Source organism: Trachinotus anak, unplaced genomic scaffold, assembly GCF_046630095.1.
Source record: "Trachinotus anak isolate AG129_WGS33_773 ecotype Australia unplaced genomic scaffold, CSIRO_AGI_Tana_v1 ptg000007l, whole genome shotgun sequence".
NCBI classification, from domain to species: Eukaryota; Metazoa; Chordata; class Actinopteri; order Carangiformes; family Carangidae; genus Trachinotus; species Trachinotus anak.
In genome coordinates, this window is record NW_027273858.1 from 5,286,505 (window position 1) to 5,303,043 (window position 16,539).

General features: G+C 41.0%; 1 protein-coding gene across 11 annotated transcripts in view; it reads right to left on the reverse strand.

Annotated features, from left to right (window-relative positions):
* Positions 1-971: 971 nt before the first annotated feature.
* Positions 972-16,539, reverse strand: part of LOC139622624 (mitogen-activated protein kinase kinase kinase kinase 3-like) — a 41,766-nt gene continuing 26,198 nt past the window's right edge. For 2 of the 11 annotated variants that reach the window (XM_071480031.1, XM_071480028.1), the window contains 18 exons: positions 15,758-15,832; positions 13,223-13,274; positions 12,653-13,031; positions 10,668-10,774; positions 10,060-10,101; positions 9,619-9,703; positions 9,382-9,461; positions 9,111-9,171; positions 8,844-8,961; positions 8,674-8,732; positions 8,264-8,367; positions 7,804-7,975; positions 7,611-7,679; positions 7,389-7,481; positions 7,104-7,174; positions 6,563-6,618; positions 6,399-6,452; positions 972-5,622 (listed from right to left, as the gene is read on the reverse strand). In XM_071480031.1, coding sequence (XP_071336132.1) covers positions 5,535-5,622; positions 6,399-6,452; positions 6,563-6,618; positions 7,104-7,174; positions 7,389-7,481; positions 7,611-7,679; positions 7,804-7,975; positions 8,264-8,367; positions 8,674-8,732; positions 8,844-8,961; positions 9,111-9,171; positions 9,382-9,461; positions 9,619-9,703; positions 10,060-10,101; positions 10,668-10,774; positions 12,653-13,031; positions 13,223-13,274; positions 15,758-15,832 — 1,765 coding nt within the window. In that variant the 3' untranslated portion in view covers positions 972-5,534. The remainder of the gene's footprint in view (positions 5,623-6,398; positions 6,453-6,562; positions 6,619-7,103; positions 7,175-7,388; positions 7,482-7,610; positions 7,680-7,803; positions 7,976-8,263; positions 8,368-8,673; positions 8,733-8,843; positions 8,962-9,110; positions 9,172-9,381; positions 9,462-9,618; positions 9,704-10,059; positions 10,102-10,667; positions 10,775-12,652; positions 13,032-13,222; positions 13,275-15,757; positions 15,833-16,539) is intronic. The other 9 variants (XM_071480033.1, XM_071480032.1, XM_071480037.1 and 6 more) reach the window with 7 other exon arrangements.

Genomic DNA, 16,539 nt, shown 5'->3' on the forward strand with positions numbered 1-16,539 from the left:
TAGGTTTGAGCAAAAATGATTAAATGTTTTTCTTTGTGACAATTATTTCTATGCACTGAATATAATTGTTTTGTTAAGAAGAATCAGGAGACATTAAGAATGTTTAATAAAGGTCAACACTGAGAATTTCTCTTGTGGCTCAGGTGGTTGATTGTAAAAGCTTTCTCAGATCAAACTGTGACGATGGGCTGTGTAAAAATGTCATTTACCAGAGTGTCAGGGAACATCTAAAAATGAGCACGGGTGAAGGATTTCATGGAGCTTAGTTTGTACTCACATGTAGCAGGTAGCAGATTCTTCACTTAAAACAGATGTTTGGCGTTTTCTTTTTTTTTTTTTAGAAAGGAACCAGTTAGCTAAAATGAAATAAAGAAAAAAAAAAGACATTATTGACTCACACTCAAATTTTAATACGGTTAAGCTTGTGGTTATAGAATTGAGTGATTAAATGTTATGTCAGTTTGTAGTGAAGCAGTCATTGTCCAGGGTTGTGTTCCCCACCCGGGGGGCTGTACCCTTCAAGGAGTCCCAACATAAATTAGTGTCACAAAATGATTTGATTTTCAACATCTTAGTTGAACACTTGCAAATTATCACTAAACACAAAGTACAGTTGGGTAATTTAAAAAAAAACAAAAACAAAAAACAAATTATATATATATATATATATATATGTTGAACTGGAAACAGCTCTGGAACTTGATGATAATAAATGGACCTGGATTCATTCATATACAACATATGGCCCTTTGCAATTGATCCTTTTTAAACAGCTGTACAAAAGCCTCTTTTTAGTAGAAAAAGCACAGATGCTGTTGATAACATTCACTCCTCTGCACTGGAGTGTGCTGTGAACCAGCCATCATCAATATCATGCTTTTCCATCGTGCTTTTCCGACCGTGACATGTCAAAATATCTTTCATGAACAAAGCCCACTCATCAGAAATGACCAGCACGACACAACAGATGGTTGAGTTCCTTCTTTTTAATGTGTTAACCTGTCATCTCATAAATCTGTTACACTTCTGAAACAAAATATATGCAATTATACAGTATGTAAAACAAACCCATTTTTATTTTACACTATATACATTTCATAACGTGTGCATTGCATCATGAAAATAAAAGACAAGGTGTTGGTAATGCAACAGAACAGAGGAGACTTGTGTTTCCTTTAATCTGCTTGGCGCACCAAACAGGTGGAGGTCACCACATGGAAATATGAGTGCCAGAAAGAGGAGGGGACCCAGGGGAAATTAATTTAATCCTAATTTTGTATATCTTTTCCGAGTGTCTCATTTATAAAATCCACATATCTATTGCCCACATTATCTCAAAACAATCCCTATGAATTACTGACACACGTGACTTGGCGTGACTTGACCCAGGAGTAGAAGCCCATGTTGGCACCTGCTTTAGTGGATTATTGATTCTTTTTGTCTATAACTGCAGAAACTAAGAACCTTCAAAGCATCATTCGATATCACAGAAATGTATTTTGTTATTCCGCAGAAAGGGACAGTAAAAGTGAATGAACCCAACAGAAAAAAAAAAGAACTGCTTGTATAGTCTGTTTCAACGAAATCAATACATACTTTCACTGATTTTAGATGAGCTGCTATGATACAAAGAGTTACGGAGAGATACAGATGAGTTTTTTCTAGAGCTTGAGAGAAATCTCAGCTTTCGCTCATTTACACACATCAGCTGAGAGGACACACGTGTTAATGAGAGCCTCGGAGAACATGTTTCATTTCACACTAACCTTACACATGTTGATGGCTGTCTTTCGAATCAGACAGATTGTTTTTGTTTTTGTCTAGGACATATACCACGAGGTAGACTAAATTTGGCCATAAAAATGTTCCAAAACATATCTTGGCATTACATAAAAAAAAAAAAAGTAAAATCGTTTTGACATAAACTGAGCCTTAATTTAAAGGAATGTTTGATTCGTTTTTTCCAAATGTAAGATGAACTGGGTTGGTCATGCAATGCTGCTAAAATCCAGTGATATTACAACTGATCAAATGATGAGGAACCAATCAACTTAAATGAGCTGTGCCTAAATATTTCAAGTGATTAATTAGGCCCAATTGCTGACACTGTTAATGTGAGGCTGTATAGTTGGTATAACTAATATCTTCTTGACAATGAATACGGGAAATATTTTTGTAAAACAACTTGGTTGCAGCCCTGACACTATAACATGTCTGTATTAATGGATGTTGGCTTGAAGCACATGTATTTGCATGATCAGAGCTAAATTGCTTGTCTCGGGTCTCGTGGTTTGAGCAAATCTCTTAGTCAACCCCAGCTGTTGAACTCATTTGACATTTATCTCTTCCATGGCTCATGTGTGGTCAAATTACAAACAGCATTCAAAGCCTCATATAGAGGAAGACGGTTTCTGCTCCCGACTGACTACATGGTGATTTAGTACGCTGTCATCATGTCTTGTATGATTAACATTTCCGACAGATGTTTTCCAGGTGCAAAGCAACACTCCGTTGGTATATTTATACAAGACAAGTGTGCACAGGCGATTAACAAGTAGACAAATAATTTACATCCTCACAGTGGATTCACACTCTCTAGACTATGCTTGTTTTAGTTACTTCACCACAACAGTGCATCGGGAGCTGGAATCCAGTGAGAGGATATGTTCATTCAAAAATAAATCATAGTGAAACACAGTGAAATAGTGTGCAGGGGCATTGGTGTGATTTCCATCTCTACGGTCTGGAGGAGGGACATGCCTCCATGTTGGTAAAATGAGAGAACACATTCATGTCAGTCTCCCAACACGGCGACACGTCCCTGTTAAAACCACGTTAGTAACATCCAGTGACACGTCTATACAGAGCTGAAACGTTGTCACCCACATTGATGAATTTTCCATTTTCTCCACAGCTAGCTTCAAAACAACACTGTAATTGCTCCTGTTCCTCTTGCGTCAATTATATTTTAGTTTTATTAAACACTGATGTCATCAGAAATCTGATTTTTTATCAAAATATAACAATTACCATAAAAATTTGAATTTCCATCAACCAAAGAAGTCACTGTTGCCATAGCGGTGATCATTGATCACCAATACATCATTATATTAATGGTATTTAGTGTCACATTGATCGGATAAAGTCACTTGTGTGCTTTGTTTTGTTTGTATATATAGTGTATTTTCTCACTAATTCATCTCATTCCTGCAGTTTACTCTGCATCTATGGAGAAAATATAGAAATGTCTGAGACAGAAACTTCATACATGAACCCAAATGTTTCAGCTCTGTAAGATTTCAGCATTAGAGATGGTGTCTTATGTTGACCTGAACTAGTGTTCACGTCCTCTGAAAGCAACCTCTAGTGTCACAGCTTGTAAAGACTGGTAGCGTACTGCCACATGTAGACTCTTCACGACCACGCGGTGCACATCGACATGCATGTAGTGTGATCTCTCATACAGATGTTGGCCTTTAAAAAAGTCACAGAAATGACGGCTGAAAGCAGATACGGATAAAATGAATCTAATGTTTAATTAAAAAGGTAAAGACACCCCCCCCCCCCCCCCCCCCCATTTCTTGGCTAGCTTCTGTTTCACTAGCATTCACCGCTTAATGTGTTTAAGTGTTTTTGCTGAAACTACGAGTTACATTTTCCGTCTATAAGCAGGTTTCATCTGGACAAAATGTGAATACTGTCCAAACTTGATGGATCTTTTTTAAGTAGTGCGTTTGTTTTATCCAGATGGGTGCGTTTGTTTTATCCAGATGTGGTGGTGTTTTCTGCTGCTGGTTATTTGAACTAGAACTAGATCCAGTGAAATATATTGTTCATTTTTTTACGGTACAACTCCAGTTAAATTTAATGCTAGAAATCATGGCTAACAGTTGATATACACCAGGTCTACTGTAAAAATATAAGTGATTTTTTCTTCCTGTGTAAATCCAGCTTTTTTCTTGGTGCTCTTTTCAAGGGGCTTCGGGCAGAAACACAACTGTCACTTGTTAAAGACCAGACCTGTACATGATGCACTCGTATGTGCATATTCTACATCTACACACACACACACACACACACACACACACACACACACACACGCGCACACACGCGCACACACACACAGTGCATACACACAAGGTCATATATTATAATGACATCACATTTGTTTATCAAATAAGCTTTTTTCTCTGTGCAAATTTTTAACACCAGTGGTTCAATAAAAATAAAAAATAACATTAAAAAAAAAAAAAAAAGAGGCTTTCTGATTAAAACGGAAGAAAAAAAAAAAGAGAAACAGATGATGTTGAAACAGGAAAATGAACAGAACTCAAAACATCCACTGCCCTGGCGACAGTTGCTATGGTGCAAACAAGCAGGAAGTCTCGATGGTTACACATGCAAAATGAAAATGATCAGTCAGTGGCGCTTCCTGCGTTTGCTCAGTCCAATCCTGAGCTCCAGATCATTATTAGAATAATATCAGATTACTAAAGCTGTCCACCTGAGGAGACTGCAGGGGCCTTTGCTTCCTGACCCTTGGCACATGATCAGGGAACTAGGAAGTGAATTCACTGCTCTGTCATTCCTCCATGCCCGTCTGTCTCTCTGTTTGTCTCCACAGTTGTACAGAACAACTATACACACGCCTATCTACACGACCAGTCTTTTTAGTGTTCGTCTCTGTCGAAAAATACTACATTTATATTTACAACAATTAAATAGAGGTCAATTAAGCACTTGTGTGGTGTAGTGACGGGTACTGGAATTTGATGCTAGCGAAGGTGGCGAAGCTTTTTAGTCTGTTTTCTCTTTTTTATCCTTTTTAAAAAAAACAAATAAAACAGGAAAGCCATCCTGGTTGTTAAAGTTACATCATGCCACAATAAATAAAGGTGTAGTTTAAAAAAAAGGAGGCTAAGGGAGGGAGGGAAAGAGGGAGGAAGAGACAGAGGAAAAGACGAAGGAGAGGAGGGAAGGTTTTCTGTGCAAGATGGCTGTTCTGTGAAGCTTTAGCGCAAGTAGCAGTAGCAGTAGTAGTACTAGTGTGTGTAGAAGTAGTAATAGAAGTAGTGTTGAAGTCAAACTTCTGTGCTGGATGCTGTTTTCCCAGTGTGCAGTATGCAGGGGAAGGTGGGGCGGTATCAGGATTCTGGGTTGAAGTTGCTCTTGTAAGGTGCAGAGATGAGACTCCCTGGCTATCTCAACCCAAACTGGCCTCAGACCAGCTGTCTTAACCCTCGCACTGTCAGAAACAGGTCCACAACCCGCTGTCCTACTACAACACTCTTAACTCATACACATATAACACTGCGGTGCATTTCAAATGTCTGCGAGTGGGAATCCACATCTGCACCCACGAACTGCTCATCTCCCGGTTACACTGCCGGCAGGCCAGGTGTGAAGGTGGAGGAAGGGGGGGGGGGTGTGCTAGCGGTGGGGCTGGGCTGAGTGTGTCTCCCGGTTGCTTACTCCCTTGTTTGCATTAGTGGTAGGCTGTTTATAGTGTGTTTGTGTGTGTGTATGTGTGTGTCTCAGTAGCTGTTTTCATGGCCTGCCAGGATGTAGAGGTTGCTGTGGGCTGTAGGGTTGTCTGTAGGCCTGCTCTCCAGCACCACCACTCTGCAATACAAACACACACACACACACACACAACATCCAGTTTAGTTTCATGGGAGGATAACAAAATATGAATCACTTTTTACCTTTAAATCCCTGATAAAACAACAGCCCAGCCTGCTTCAGCATGTTATTAGTATTTCTGACAAAAATAAATACACTGAGGAATATAAAGTATGAAGACATAGTAAAGACCCAGGATTTTTTGGAGCAAAATTTACAGACAGCCAGAAACCCACACAGGATATGGTCCAAGCCTTTAAAAGCCTTATAATTTGGAAAAAGGCAGCAGAGGGATGTGATTTGTTTTGAAACTAAGCTCTTCATGAAGTGCACTCTGTTTACCCTGAGGAAAACTGGGTCAAAGGCTCACACATTCACATATCATAACTCAAAGGCACTCAGCTGTAGTGAGACAGTAGACACCAAAATGATCCAGTCCACACAGGAGGAGCTCTTTGTAGCTCAAAACAATTATATTTTGTGCTGATTCTAACAACCACAGGTGCAAAACTGACAGAGATATTGCTAATGTCCTGCTGACAGTTAAAAATAGGGCAGACAAAGATGATTTTGGTGTCTATACTGTCATGGCTTAATTGGTAAAATCATAACCCTGACCCTCACACACACACTTACACACACACACACACTCTCTTCCTTCTCAAACAGTCTTAAAGCTTCTGATCAATGACATCTTGCGTCAAGCAGACCTCGAGAGTCCCGACAGAAAGAGGCAGAGTTTCAGGCCATGTGTGGCCAGCGAGCAGTGAGTGTACCTGGGCAGAGTGAGGCCTCTGTCCCGAACATCTGGATCTCTACAGTCAGCACGTCTTTAGTGATAAAACATCAGAGCGGTTGTTAACACAGGCCTAAGTGTGCGATTTGTATAAAGTGAGAAGTCAGTGTTTATGTGTTGGTGTGTGTGTGTGTGTGTTCTCACCTATCTGATCCCAGTAGTCTGAAGATGCGTGTGCTGTCAGAGATCTCCTGGGTGATCTGATGCAAGTAAGAGAAGAGACAAAGACAGACAGACACAAAGTCAAGGTCAGAGCTCCCCAGGACAAACCATCAGTCCAAATGGTTTAGTGTAGGGTGGTAGATAAACTTCAAGTATCATAGGGATAATCTGATTAACGGTTACTGATCAAATAAGTCATTCAAAATAAAATGTTTGGATCCTTGTTTTTAAAACCTGGCCAGATGGTCTGGGGGGAATCAGCATCCCTGATCAAACGTTTCTCTATTTCAAGCAATTTTGCAAGTCTGAAAAATGTACCTATAAAATTCATTCAAACTCAAGCTCCATTAATCCACTGACATTACAGGAAACCAGCAGCAACAACACCTGTAATCAAAATCCTATTACAGGCTGAGATTAAATAACATCCTGCCATGATGCCCAGGAGTGCATCTCATTACACAGCCCATAGGGCTCTGTAGTGTGCATTTTCACACACACAGACAATCGGTATCAATCGCACCTCATTGGTCTTGAAACTCCGTCCCTGCATGCCATGCCTCCAGAAAGCCAGAACACTGTCTTGGAGACACACTGCAAAGAAGCAGACAACCAAATTAGCTTGTGTTGTACAGAAGAAGACATACACGTTAATTCAAGTTCCTTTAATTCTAAGAAGTAACCCTCATTCATTCAGTTTATGGCCTTTTGATTCTTGAAGCGTCCCTGAGTGGAACTGTTTATTGAACATTACCACAAGTTATTTAAAATATGCAAATGTGGCTTCTTTTTTTTCTTGTTTTTTTACCTATGGATTCGATCTGGAAGTTGAAGGTCAACTCGGCTGACAGCTTTCTGCTGGATTTCAACCGGCCCTGGAGGTTCACTATCTTTATACACCCTGTGGAGAGAGATGGGGAAGAGAGAGGAGGCAGCTGAGTGTTAGGTCTGCTGCAAAAACCTCTACATTCTGACCTGAAGTCATCAAAGCTGCACAGTGTAAATGCAGAGACTTGTGTGTTTGACTCACTGTCGAGGCAGACTAGGATAGTGTCTCTCTCCAATTGGGTGACATGGATCACACATGTCTGGGGTGTGTCTGCATGATGAAAGGAAGAGAGCAGTTTTTTTTTTTACCTCCATGTTGTACACATGTGCAATATCTCAGAACAAATCAAGTGTCAGACAGACGAACACATCAGCACTGGTCACACTGTTCTCACCTGCTTCTGTGAACCAGGAGGAGGTAGAGTTGGGGTTGACGGTGCCAAACCGGACCACCTGGTTGAGCTCGGTGCCTTTACTGACTGCCACACAGATCAGAGGGTAGGTCTGCTCCGGGACCACCAGCATCTCAAAGACCTCCAACGGACACGGCAACGGGAAGTCAATATTCTGTCGAGATGAAAGAGAAAGTAGGTGAAACCTTCATATCATCTCTTATCTCAAAGGACACAGGACTACAGACATCAGGAAGAACAGGAAGTCAACAGCATGTTCTGCAAGTCAAATACAGAACTATACTGCTTTAGACAGAAATCCAAAAAACATCATGTGTATCCAAGTCTCTTTTGAGTCTGGTGGCGAGCACTATATTTAACAAACATTTTTATAATTTAAAACTGGCAAAAAATGGAGGTGAGGCGACACAAATGAGGAGCTCCGCAGAGAGGAAAAACTGACCTTGATGAGCATGAACTTCTGCATGGACTCCACCCACTCCAACAGCATGACGCTGGACTGGAAGGCTCCACACAGGTACTTATGGCCTGTGTACGGGTTACGCACTACACGGAGAAAACGACAAATCCTCATCATCACCTATTACTTTGTGTGGTAATACTTAACACCTTGCTTGTTAGTCTCCACCACTAGCTGTGAAATGTCTTATATCTTGTACAAAATGATATTTGTACATTACGTGGTTTTACAGTATTGTTACACACTTGTGAGTACACTATTTACTGACAAGGCCTACATTAAGAACTTACAGTATTATGACACATAGGTTACAAAGGTTAACACCAAAACAGCTTCAACTTACAGTATTGATTATAAAAAAAAAAAGTAAATCCTCCATCACAACGACTCACCTACGCAGCACTTCTGGCATCCTTTAGTATCTGGAATTTTATTGGACACAGCAAACTTCCTGTAAACAGATAAACAAGGAACAAAGGAAAATGGTTTTCACTCAGAAAAAGGTTCAATGCCTCAGATGACTTCAGTAAAACAGATTTGGCCTCCTGGTTGAAGGAGTTACCTGGGAATCATCTTATCAGGCAGCTTGTGTGTGGGAATGGCTACTGGTAACTTCTGTAATTGTCTGGCCTGTTCGAACAGACCACTCAGACTGTGGGAGTACAGCTGGGACGCTTTTCCTGGAAGTGCATAAACCAGAACAGATTAAAACAGACGGGACAGAATAATGTTGACTTAAGATAAAAAATATATAAACATTATGACAATGAAACAATTTATATTAAAAACAAAGTGTCAATAACGTGACCACAGATATGTTAGAACTCACCAGATATGGAAAGAAGACAATTGTTCATGACATATAACCAGGTACACCGTCGAGGGAAGAGCTGCAGACATGTGAGGAAGAGAGAAAACAGAGATGCAGCAATGAGCAGCACGGTGTAGCATACATCCTACAATATATGACTCCCACTGGAAAGCATCATTATGTAGGAATTTCTCACATGAAACAGTACAAAAGTATGAACCAAAATGTGAATAAATATTATCATAAAGTATATTACTGTTATCTTAAAATACAAGGTCTTCAGTCTCACCTGTTCCATCGTGGTCTCATGCAGCTCGTTCAGGTTTAATGTGTAGATCCCCTCCTCAGCTCCAAATATCAAATACTGGTCTGAAACACACAAACAAGCATTTTAGAGTAAAGCAACAGCTCACATTAAACAACACTAACCTGTTACTTCAAGAGTCAGGGAGGTTTAATTACTTATGACATATTCATCACTCTGTGAGGTGATGTTCAACACTGTATCTGGTTTCCTATTGGTTACCTCTGGTATCGGGGTTGATCCAGGAAGTGGCACAGTGGATCTTCAGGGGACAGCCATTGAACACCTTGGAGAAACATGCACCCATCTGCAAAAGACAGGAGACCGTAAATAAACATGGTGTAGATGAACAATTGTGCAGGTAATTATGGTGAGAAATGTGCAGATCATGATGCAGGAATGTGTCAAATTTTTCTCTCTGAGTGTGTTTTTGCTCAGAGAACTTCATTTAGCTAAATACTGAAATCCTCTCAAGGGTTATTAAGGTTTTTGGAGGAGTGCATCGTTTGTTTTAAATATGTGAATGAATTTCTACAGAGTGAATTAAATGAAACCCACAATGTAATCCATCAAATGTGAGAAGCATGTGATTAAATATGATGGTAAATCCTTGCAAAGTTTAATCTGTTTTCTGAAGGAGAGCAGAAAGAGACTGTTACTCACATGGACTTTGGGTGTAGGAGGGAGGCCATTGCTGATCGGCTTCTAGGACAGACAGATTAACACACACGCACACACAAATATAAAGTTAGTTGCACTGGATTATTAATGATCTTGGTAACACACTGTGTGTGAATCTTACACACTGTCGACTTGATAATCAGGGAACGGTGAAGCTGAAGTTACTCATAAAGATACAACCCAGAGTTTTTAGTGCAGCACCATGAATGCCTACAAATGTCAAAATTTCCTTTAAGAACACCACGTTTTCCACAGTATCTGAACATTTTGGAATTTATGGGCACTATTTTCCGTTGCAGCAAAACTGGAAAGACAATTTCCCGGTGCACAGGCACCCTGATGGAGTGTAACAACAAAGACATAATCTCTCATTGGCTCCCCCCACCCACAAAACACTGCCCATTGCATTCCACAGGGTGCCTGACTTATCTGCTCTGTTCCACAGCAATGTGTATTATTAACAATTTTATTAACAAGTTAACTAAATGCAAAAGTAGTGAAAACATCCAATTTTGAATTGGATCCACAAGAACGTCCTCAAAGCTCTCTGGAGGTCTCTGGGTCACTGCTGTAGATCCAGGTCTGCTTACCGGAACATCCTTCTTGTCTTTCCTTATGGGGACACTAGGGGGCATGGTGGACTGTCTGTCTGCTGGACTGTCCCTCTCACCATTGTGTGTAGAGTTCAGCCCATTACCTACAACAACAGAGACACAACTCAATATGTTTGAGTCACAGGGAAACTGGGAGGGTGTAAGAGTGTGTAAGGGACAGAGAGGGGGAGTGTATGTGCATATGCAGATGTGTCTTTGAGGGAGAAAGTGAGCGAAAGAACAGATACTGACTCTGCTACAGGACACACAATGAGTACAGTCTAATCTGCAGGAGTAGAGACACAGAGGAGAGTCAAACTCAAACAGTAACAAACAAATACTGGGAGCAGAGAGGGAGGGGAGGACGGAGCAGGCTAGCAGGAAGAATACAGAGGATCAAATATAGTCGTGACCACAGGACGGTGTGAGTGCACCATACAACAGTTATGGCTGGTAGGCTGTACAACACTCTGGCAAGTGACCAATTAATCTGCATACACTGCTACGTTCAAAGAGTTTGAGTTGGCTGATGAAATAGTAAAATAATGAGACTTTTGTTGCAGTAAAAAGTCTCTGTAGCTACAGGCAAAATCATTTCTTGTCAAGATTGAGAGAATAACACATACACACCTTTGTGCACACACCGTGCTTCGTGCTACCAATGCGTGCATGCTGAAGGCTTTAAGGACCATTCCAGCATAAATGTATATTTCTAATCTAACATGCATTCAGCGTTACCATTGGTTTTTAAAGACAAGTAACACTGCAGTTCACCATATTCTCCAATGTGTTTCACCCTCTGTCTGTGATGCAACTCCAAACACCACAAGAAACAACTTCTCTCTGAATTGTATAATTTATACCAAACACTGGATCTAAATATTCACTTAAATGTCAAGGGCACAACCAAGAAAGGGTGGTAGGGTGTCCATGGAAACTGATCTGAGGACCAACAGCCAACCTGAGCTCATTATGTCATAACTTTTAATCACACCTGCCTTCTCTCAAACAATTCAGAAGGAAAACAGTAAAACCCAACTAACAAACTTCTGTTATTTATATGGTCCTGAGACAAAAAGGAAATTAAAAGCATATTTTAAACAAGTACATTAATAAAATGTGCTTTTCCACCCATGGAAGTGGTAAAAATTCCCACTGCTTTAGACAGTTCGGGAATGTGGAAAATATAGGAAATACTCCAATTATACCAGAATGATTTTTAACAAGTGTATCCCTCAGACGTATGCTAGTATGAATTATAATTGCTCGTTTTTGCTCTGGTGTTTCGGTTACTGATCACCTACCATCTCTCATGTACCTACATGTACTGGTCTGTTATCATCAGAAACCAAAAAACATTTTGCCTCAAAATTAAATGTCATAGTTTGAACTGGGGGCCTTAATGCAATTCTTGTGCTTGATTGTTTCCATTAGTAAGGCTGCTAATAGGAACAGGAAAGACCAAATTGAATCAAACTAAATCAAATAGTGGGCAGAATGTGAGCTGCAGAGAATCTTTTGCTAAAGAATCAACACTGAGCTGATATCACTAAGACTTTCAAGAGAGAAACACTAGCAGGGACATAAAGTGTGTGTAATTTAGCTCTGAATTCATTCACGTGTGCACCATCGTAAGAGTATATACTGTTGCCCGAGTTCTGATCAGCCAGGACGATGTTTTCTCCTCTTCCTTCTTCCTCCTAGGAAGTGAGGGGAAGTGGTAGCAGACTAGTAGCTGTTGACTGATTGGATTGAAGAACCAATCAGACTTCACAAAAGATGACAAACAATCATATTGAGCAGAGGCTGATGGACGGAAGGAACTACAAACAAAAAAAGTTAAAAAGCACTATTATTAATGAACTCATGGAACAAATAAATCAACCAGACTACGAGGACTGACTAATGGGAGACCACACAACCAATCGAAGGGGGCGACAGGGTCTGCGGACATGACCAATCTACCAATTGGCTGCTCTTACTCTCTTCCTTTTCCTCTTTTTCCTGCTCCTCTTTCACCTCCTTCAGCACCTCCCACGCCTCCTCCAGCTCCTCCTCTGTGTGAGGCGTGTGGAGCCACTCCCAGAAATGCCTAAAGCTCCCATCATCCTCTGGGGCAGAGTTTTCGACGTCCGTACGCTTCGGGCTCTCGTTACCTAGGCTACTGCGGCGGTGGGGTGGCAGCTTCGGGGGCGGGGGCCGCGGGGGGACGTTGGAGGCGGGCCTGGCTGGGCTCGGCGTCTCTGGGACTGGACAGCGTTTGATGGTCCCTCCCCCTCCGCCGTCGTCCTCGCTGTGTGATTGGCTGTCGTCTTGTTTTTGCTGTTGCTGCTGCTGCTGGGACGAGCAGATGGACTTGGGCTGAGAAGAAACACAGATGAAGACCAAGAGTTAGGGAGCAAAACCCCTCAAAATTCAAAGCAAAACAAAAAAAAAAAAAAAAAAAACTAGTTTGTGGCACCATGCTTCTCACATTTTCAGTGACATTAAACAAAAGTCCAGACAACCATGTTACAAAACAACACTAAAGGGAGCCATTCAGTTGTTCTTACCTTGGGGGGCAGTGGGGGTGGGACCTTTGGCCTCATGATAGTGCTTGATTTACTGAAGAATGAGAAGACACAGGATTTGAGACTCTGCTTGATGAAACACTCACACATAAAATAAACTGGAAACTGCTGTTTATTACAAAAAGGAGTTGTAATGGGAACAATACAGACATATGTCGAAACAACACAACTGAGGCTCTGGTTTCACTTGCCATTTTAAAGCCATTTTTCTTTGATCCTCAGGAGACAGTTTTGATGAAATCATATATTATAGTATTCATACCAATTCTAAAAATCATACTTATACCTATAGAGGTTTAAAAATCATACTGCCAGTTTCTTTACACTGGTGAACTGTGGGATCACACCCACACAGAAGAAGCACAATCACACTGATCACACACTTATTTAATTTAGTTTTAAAATTTGTTCAGTGTTTGTTCATGTTTTTGTGCATCCAGACCAGATGAAGTCACAAAGAACTGTGAAATGACAAGTATAACCACAGCCTGACATTTTCTAACACTACAACAGATACAAGATAACGACTGTAAAAGGTTAACCACTGCATACAAACTGACACTGAGACACCAGAGATCATTATGAGAAACTAGAGATAAAACCTTTGTGAAGTCTCTGAGAACAGTAGCACTGATACTGAGCAAGTGATAACATGATAGAACCAGTGTCACTGAAATTACTACAGAAATTTCTAACACTTCATGTTCAACATGTTCTCTTAATTATACTTATTTCTATCCATTTGTGAAAAACAATATTTAGCAAAAGTATAAAACATTTTTTGTGTTTTTGTTTACGCTTGTTTCTCATTTGATTCAAAAGATCTGTTAAAGCCTAACAATCTACTTTTGAATGCAGACCAGCACTGTATTCGCAGAGACTTCAGACTGCAGATTTAAAGAGAAACATGTTAATGACTGACAGACGATGAGCCAATCGGAGAACAGAGAGGCTGGGAGCCAATCACAGTGAAGTACAAAGACACCAATAAAAATGAGTCACAGTGATTTAGCTGAATGATGGTCAACAAACATATAGTCCCCCCCCCCCACCCCCAATGAACTAAACAGTGACGGACAAAAGCTGTATTGGACGATGAGGAATGGTGGTGGGACGAAAACGGCAAAGACCCTCCATCAGTTGAGCTTGTGAGGGCGCTAAGAAAACATCTGTTGGTGCAGACATTGGGGCAGGTAGCGAGAGGATTTGAAACACAGCTCTCTCCACAGCACATTGACTGATCCAGCAGATACAATGGAGAACTTGTCTTTTTCTTTATGCTTGTTCAGGATTTATCAAAAGGAAATCAAAAAACTTCTGACAACAAGCTACAGAACTGAGTTAATGGATTTTTGTTTTCGTTAACTTAGTACTCAGAAACAGCACATACCTAGCCAGCATGGTTAGCTTGGGCTAAAAGATAAATGCCTAGGCCTATAATCTGGAGGTGATGTTTCTGAGGTGGGTGCACCTGAGCAGAAATTTAGATGTCCTCTTAGACTCCTTTTTTTCTGATGTCACAAGAGATTTAAGCAATAAAACATTTTTTCAACATGTAAATAGCTGCAAGCTGTTGCTTTGCACTCTACACTAAAATTGGTTTAAGTCAATTCAGGAAAGAATTCAGGTTCTTTCTATTTTTGTAATCAGTGTACTGTGTGTTCTGGATGTGACCATCAGCAAAAAAGCCTGAAACATAAAATACTTAAGGGCCTTCTGTGGAAAATGTCTGTGTAGAAGGAACGCTCCGGTCCTCCGCAGACATTTGGCTTTTACACAATGACGGACGAGGCCGGACGCCAAATATACAGTTTTATAAAGGCAGGAGACGACAGAAGGCAGCGTGAGCGCGCGTGCGCACACACACACACACACACACACACACACACACACACACAGCAAGGAGGCACACAGATGGTGGCGCAAGTGGAGAACAAAACAAGACAACAGCAAATAAGATCTCAAGGTCATGAGGATCAGAACACCAAAACTAAACCCAGACCTCTTCTTTTGTGCCTCACAAGAATCAAACCTAAGAATTGAGGAAACTTAAATGATAAAATTCACCAGAATTTGAATGTAGATGGATTTACAATTACACAATGTTCAATTTATGTGGTTTTAGTCCTACATTTTCCTGTCAGTCCCTGTGCCTGTATATTTATGGAGGTAAAATGTAGATAAAAACTTTCTATATCAACAGCCACTAGGTGAGTTTTTTTGGGTTAGGGTTACTGTTAGTAGTTATTAAACTTCACACAAGTAGTAACAGCATGGAAAACACACAGGCTGTAAACACACACAAACACAGGTGGCATATGTGGCATGATGGTGGGGTGTGCTGCATAGAAATGCATGGATGAAACTGTGGCAAAGACAGGAAGATGAGCTCCTTGTCCTACTCCTCATCCTCCTCCTTTCCTCTTTGAACAGAGGGAGGGATGTGTGGAGAAAGAAAGAGAGATGGGGAGACAGGGAGGGAGAGGCTTCCAGTTCTAAGACTGGGAGACAACTTACTGAGTGTGAGTTTCATCATCATCTGCACCATCATCATCCTCATCCTCATCATCCCCTAAGTGTGCCACATGGCCCCTGGGAGAGGAGGTGAAGATAGGAGTGGGAAGGAAGGGGCAAGGGAGGGGTGGAAGAAGGGGAAGAAGAGAGTAAGAAACAGAGGTTGGAAGTAGGGAGAGCATAGGAGGGGAGAGATTAAGGGAGAAAGGGGACAAGCAAAGGAGACAAGAGATGACAACAGGATGAGGAGGAAAAGGAGGAGGAGGTGGAAGAGGATTGGGGGAAGAAGGGAAAGGGGAGGGAGAGCTGAGTGAAGCTTGGTCCACAAACTACCTCTAACCCCTGAACCCAGATCTGAAAGGACTGAACAGATCCAAACAGAAAGCAGAGCCCCATGTTCACACTGAGGGCAATAAAAACAACAAACCAATTGATTTCCTTCAGAACCGAACCACAAGAGGGAATTTAGCCACAATATGCTGCTGATTACTTCCAGACTCAGCTGTACTGTTTAAACCTATACAGTCCTTACAGATCTACACACCCCTCCACAGCAGACTTCACCTCTAATCAGTCAATTCAACTCAACTGCAATTCATATGCTTTATTCATATCAACTACACAGAGAAACAGTCCATTCTTTGAAACTGGCTCAGATCAGAGAAAACCTGACTATTTTAGCGTCTCCCTGTTGTCTCATTTGCTTTTGATGCAGTTTGCTGTTAATGCAAACTCAACATTGAGATTATTGATTGATTTTTGAGAGGTCAATTCATGATCACCAC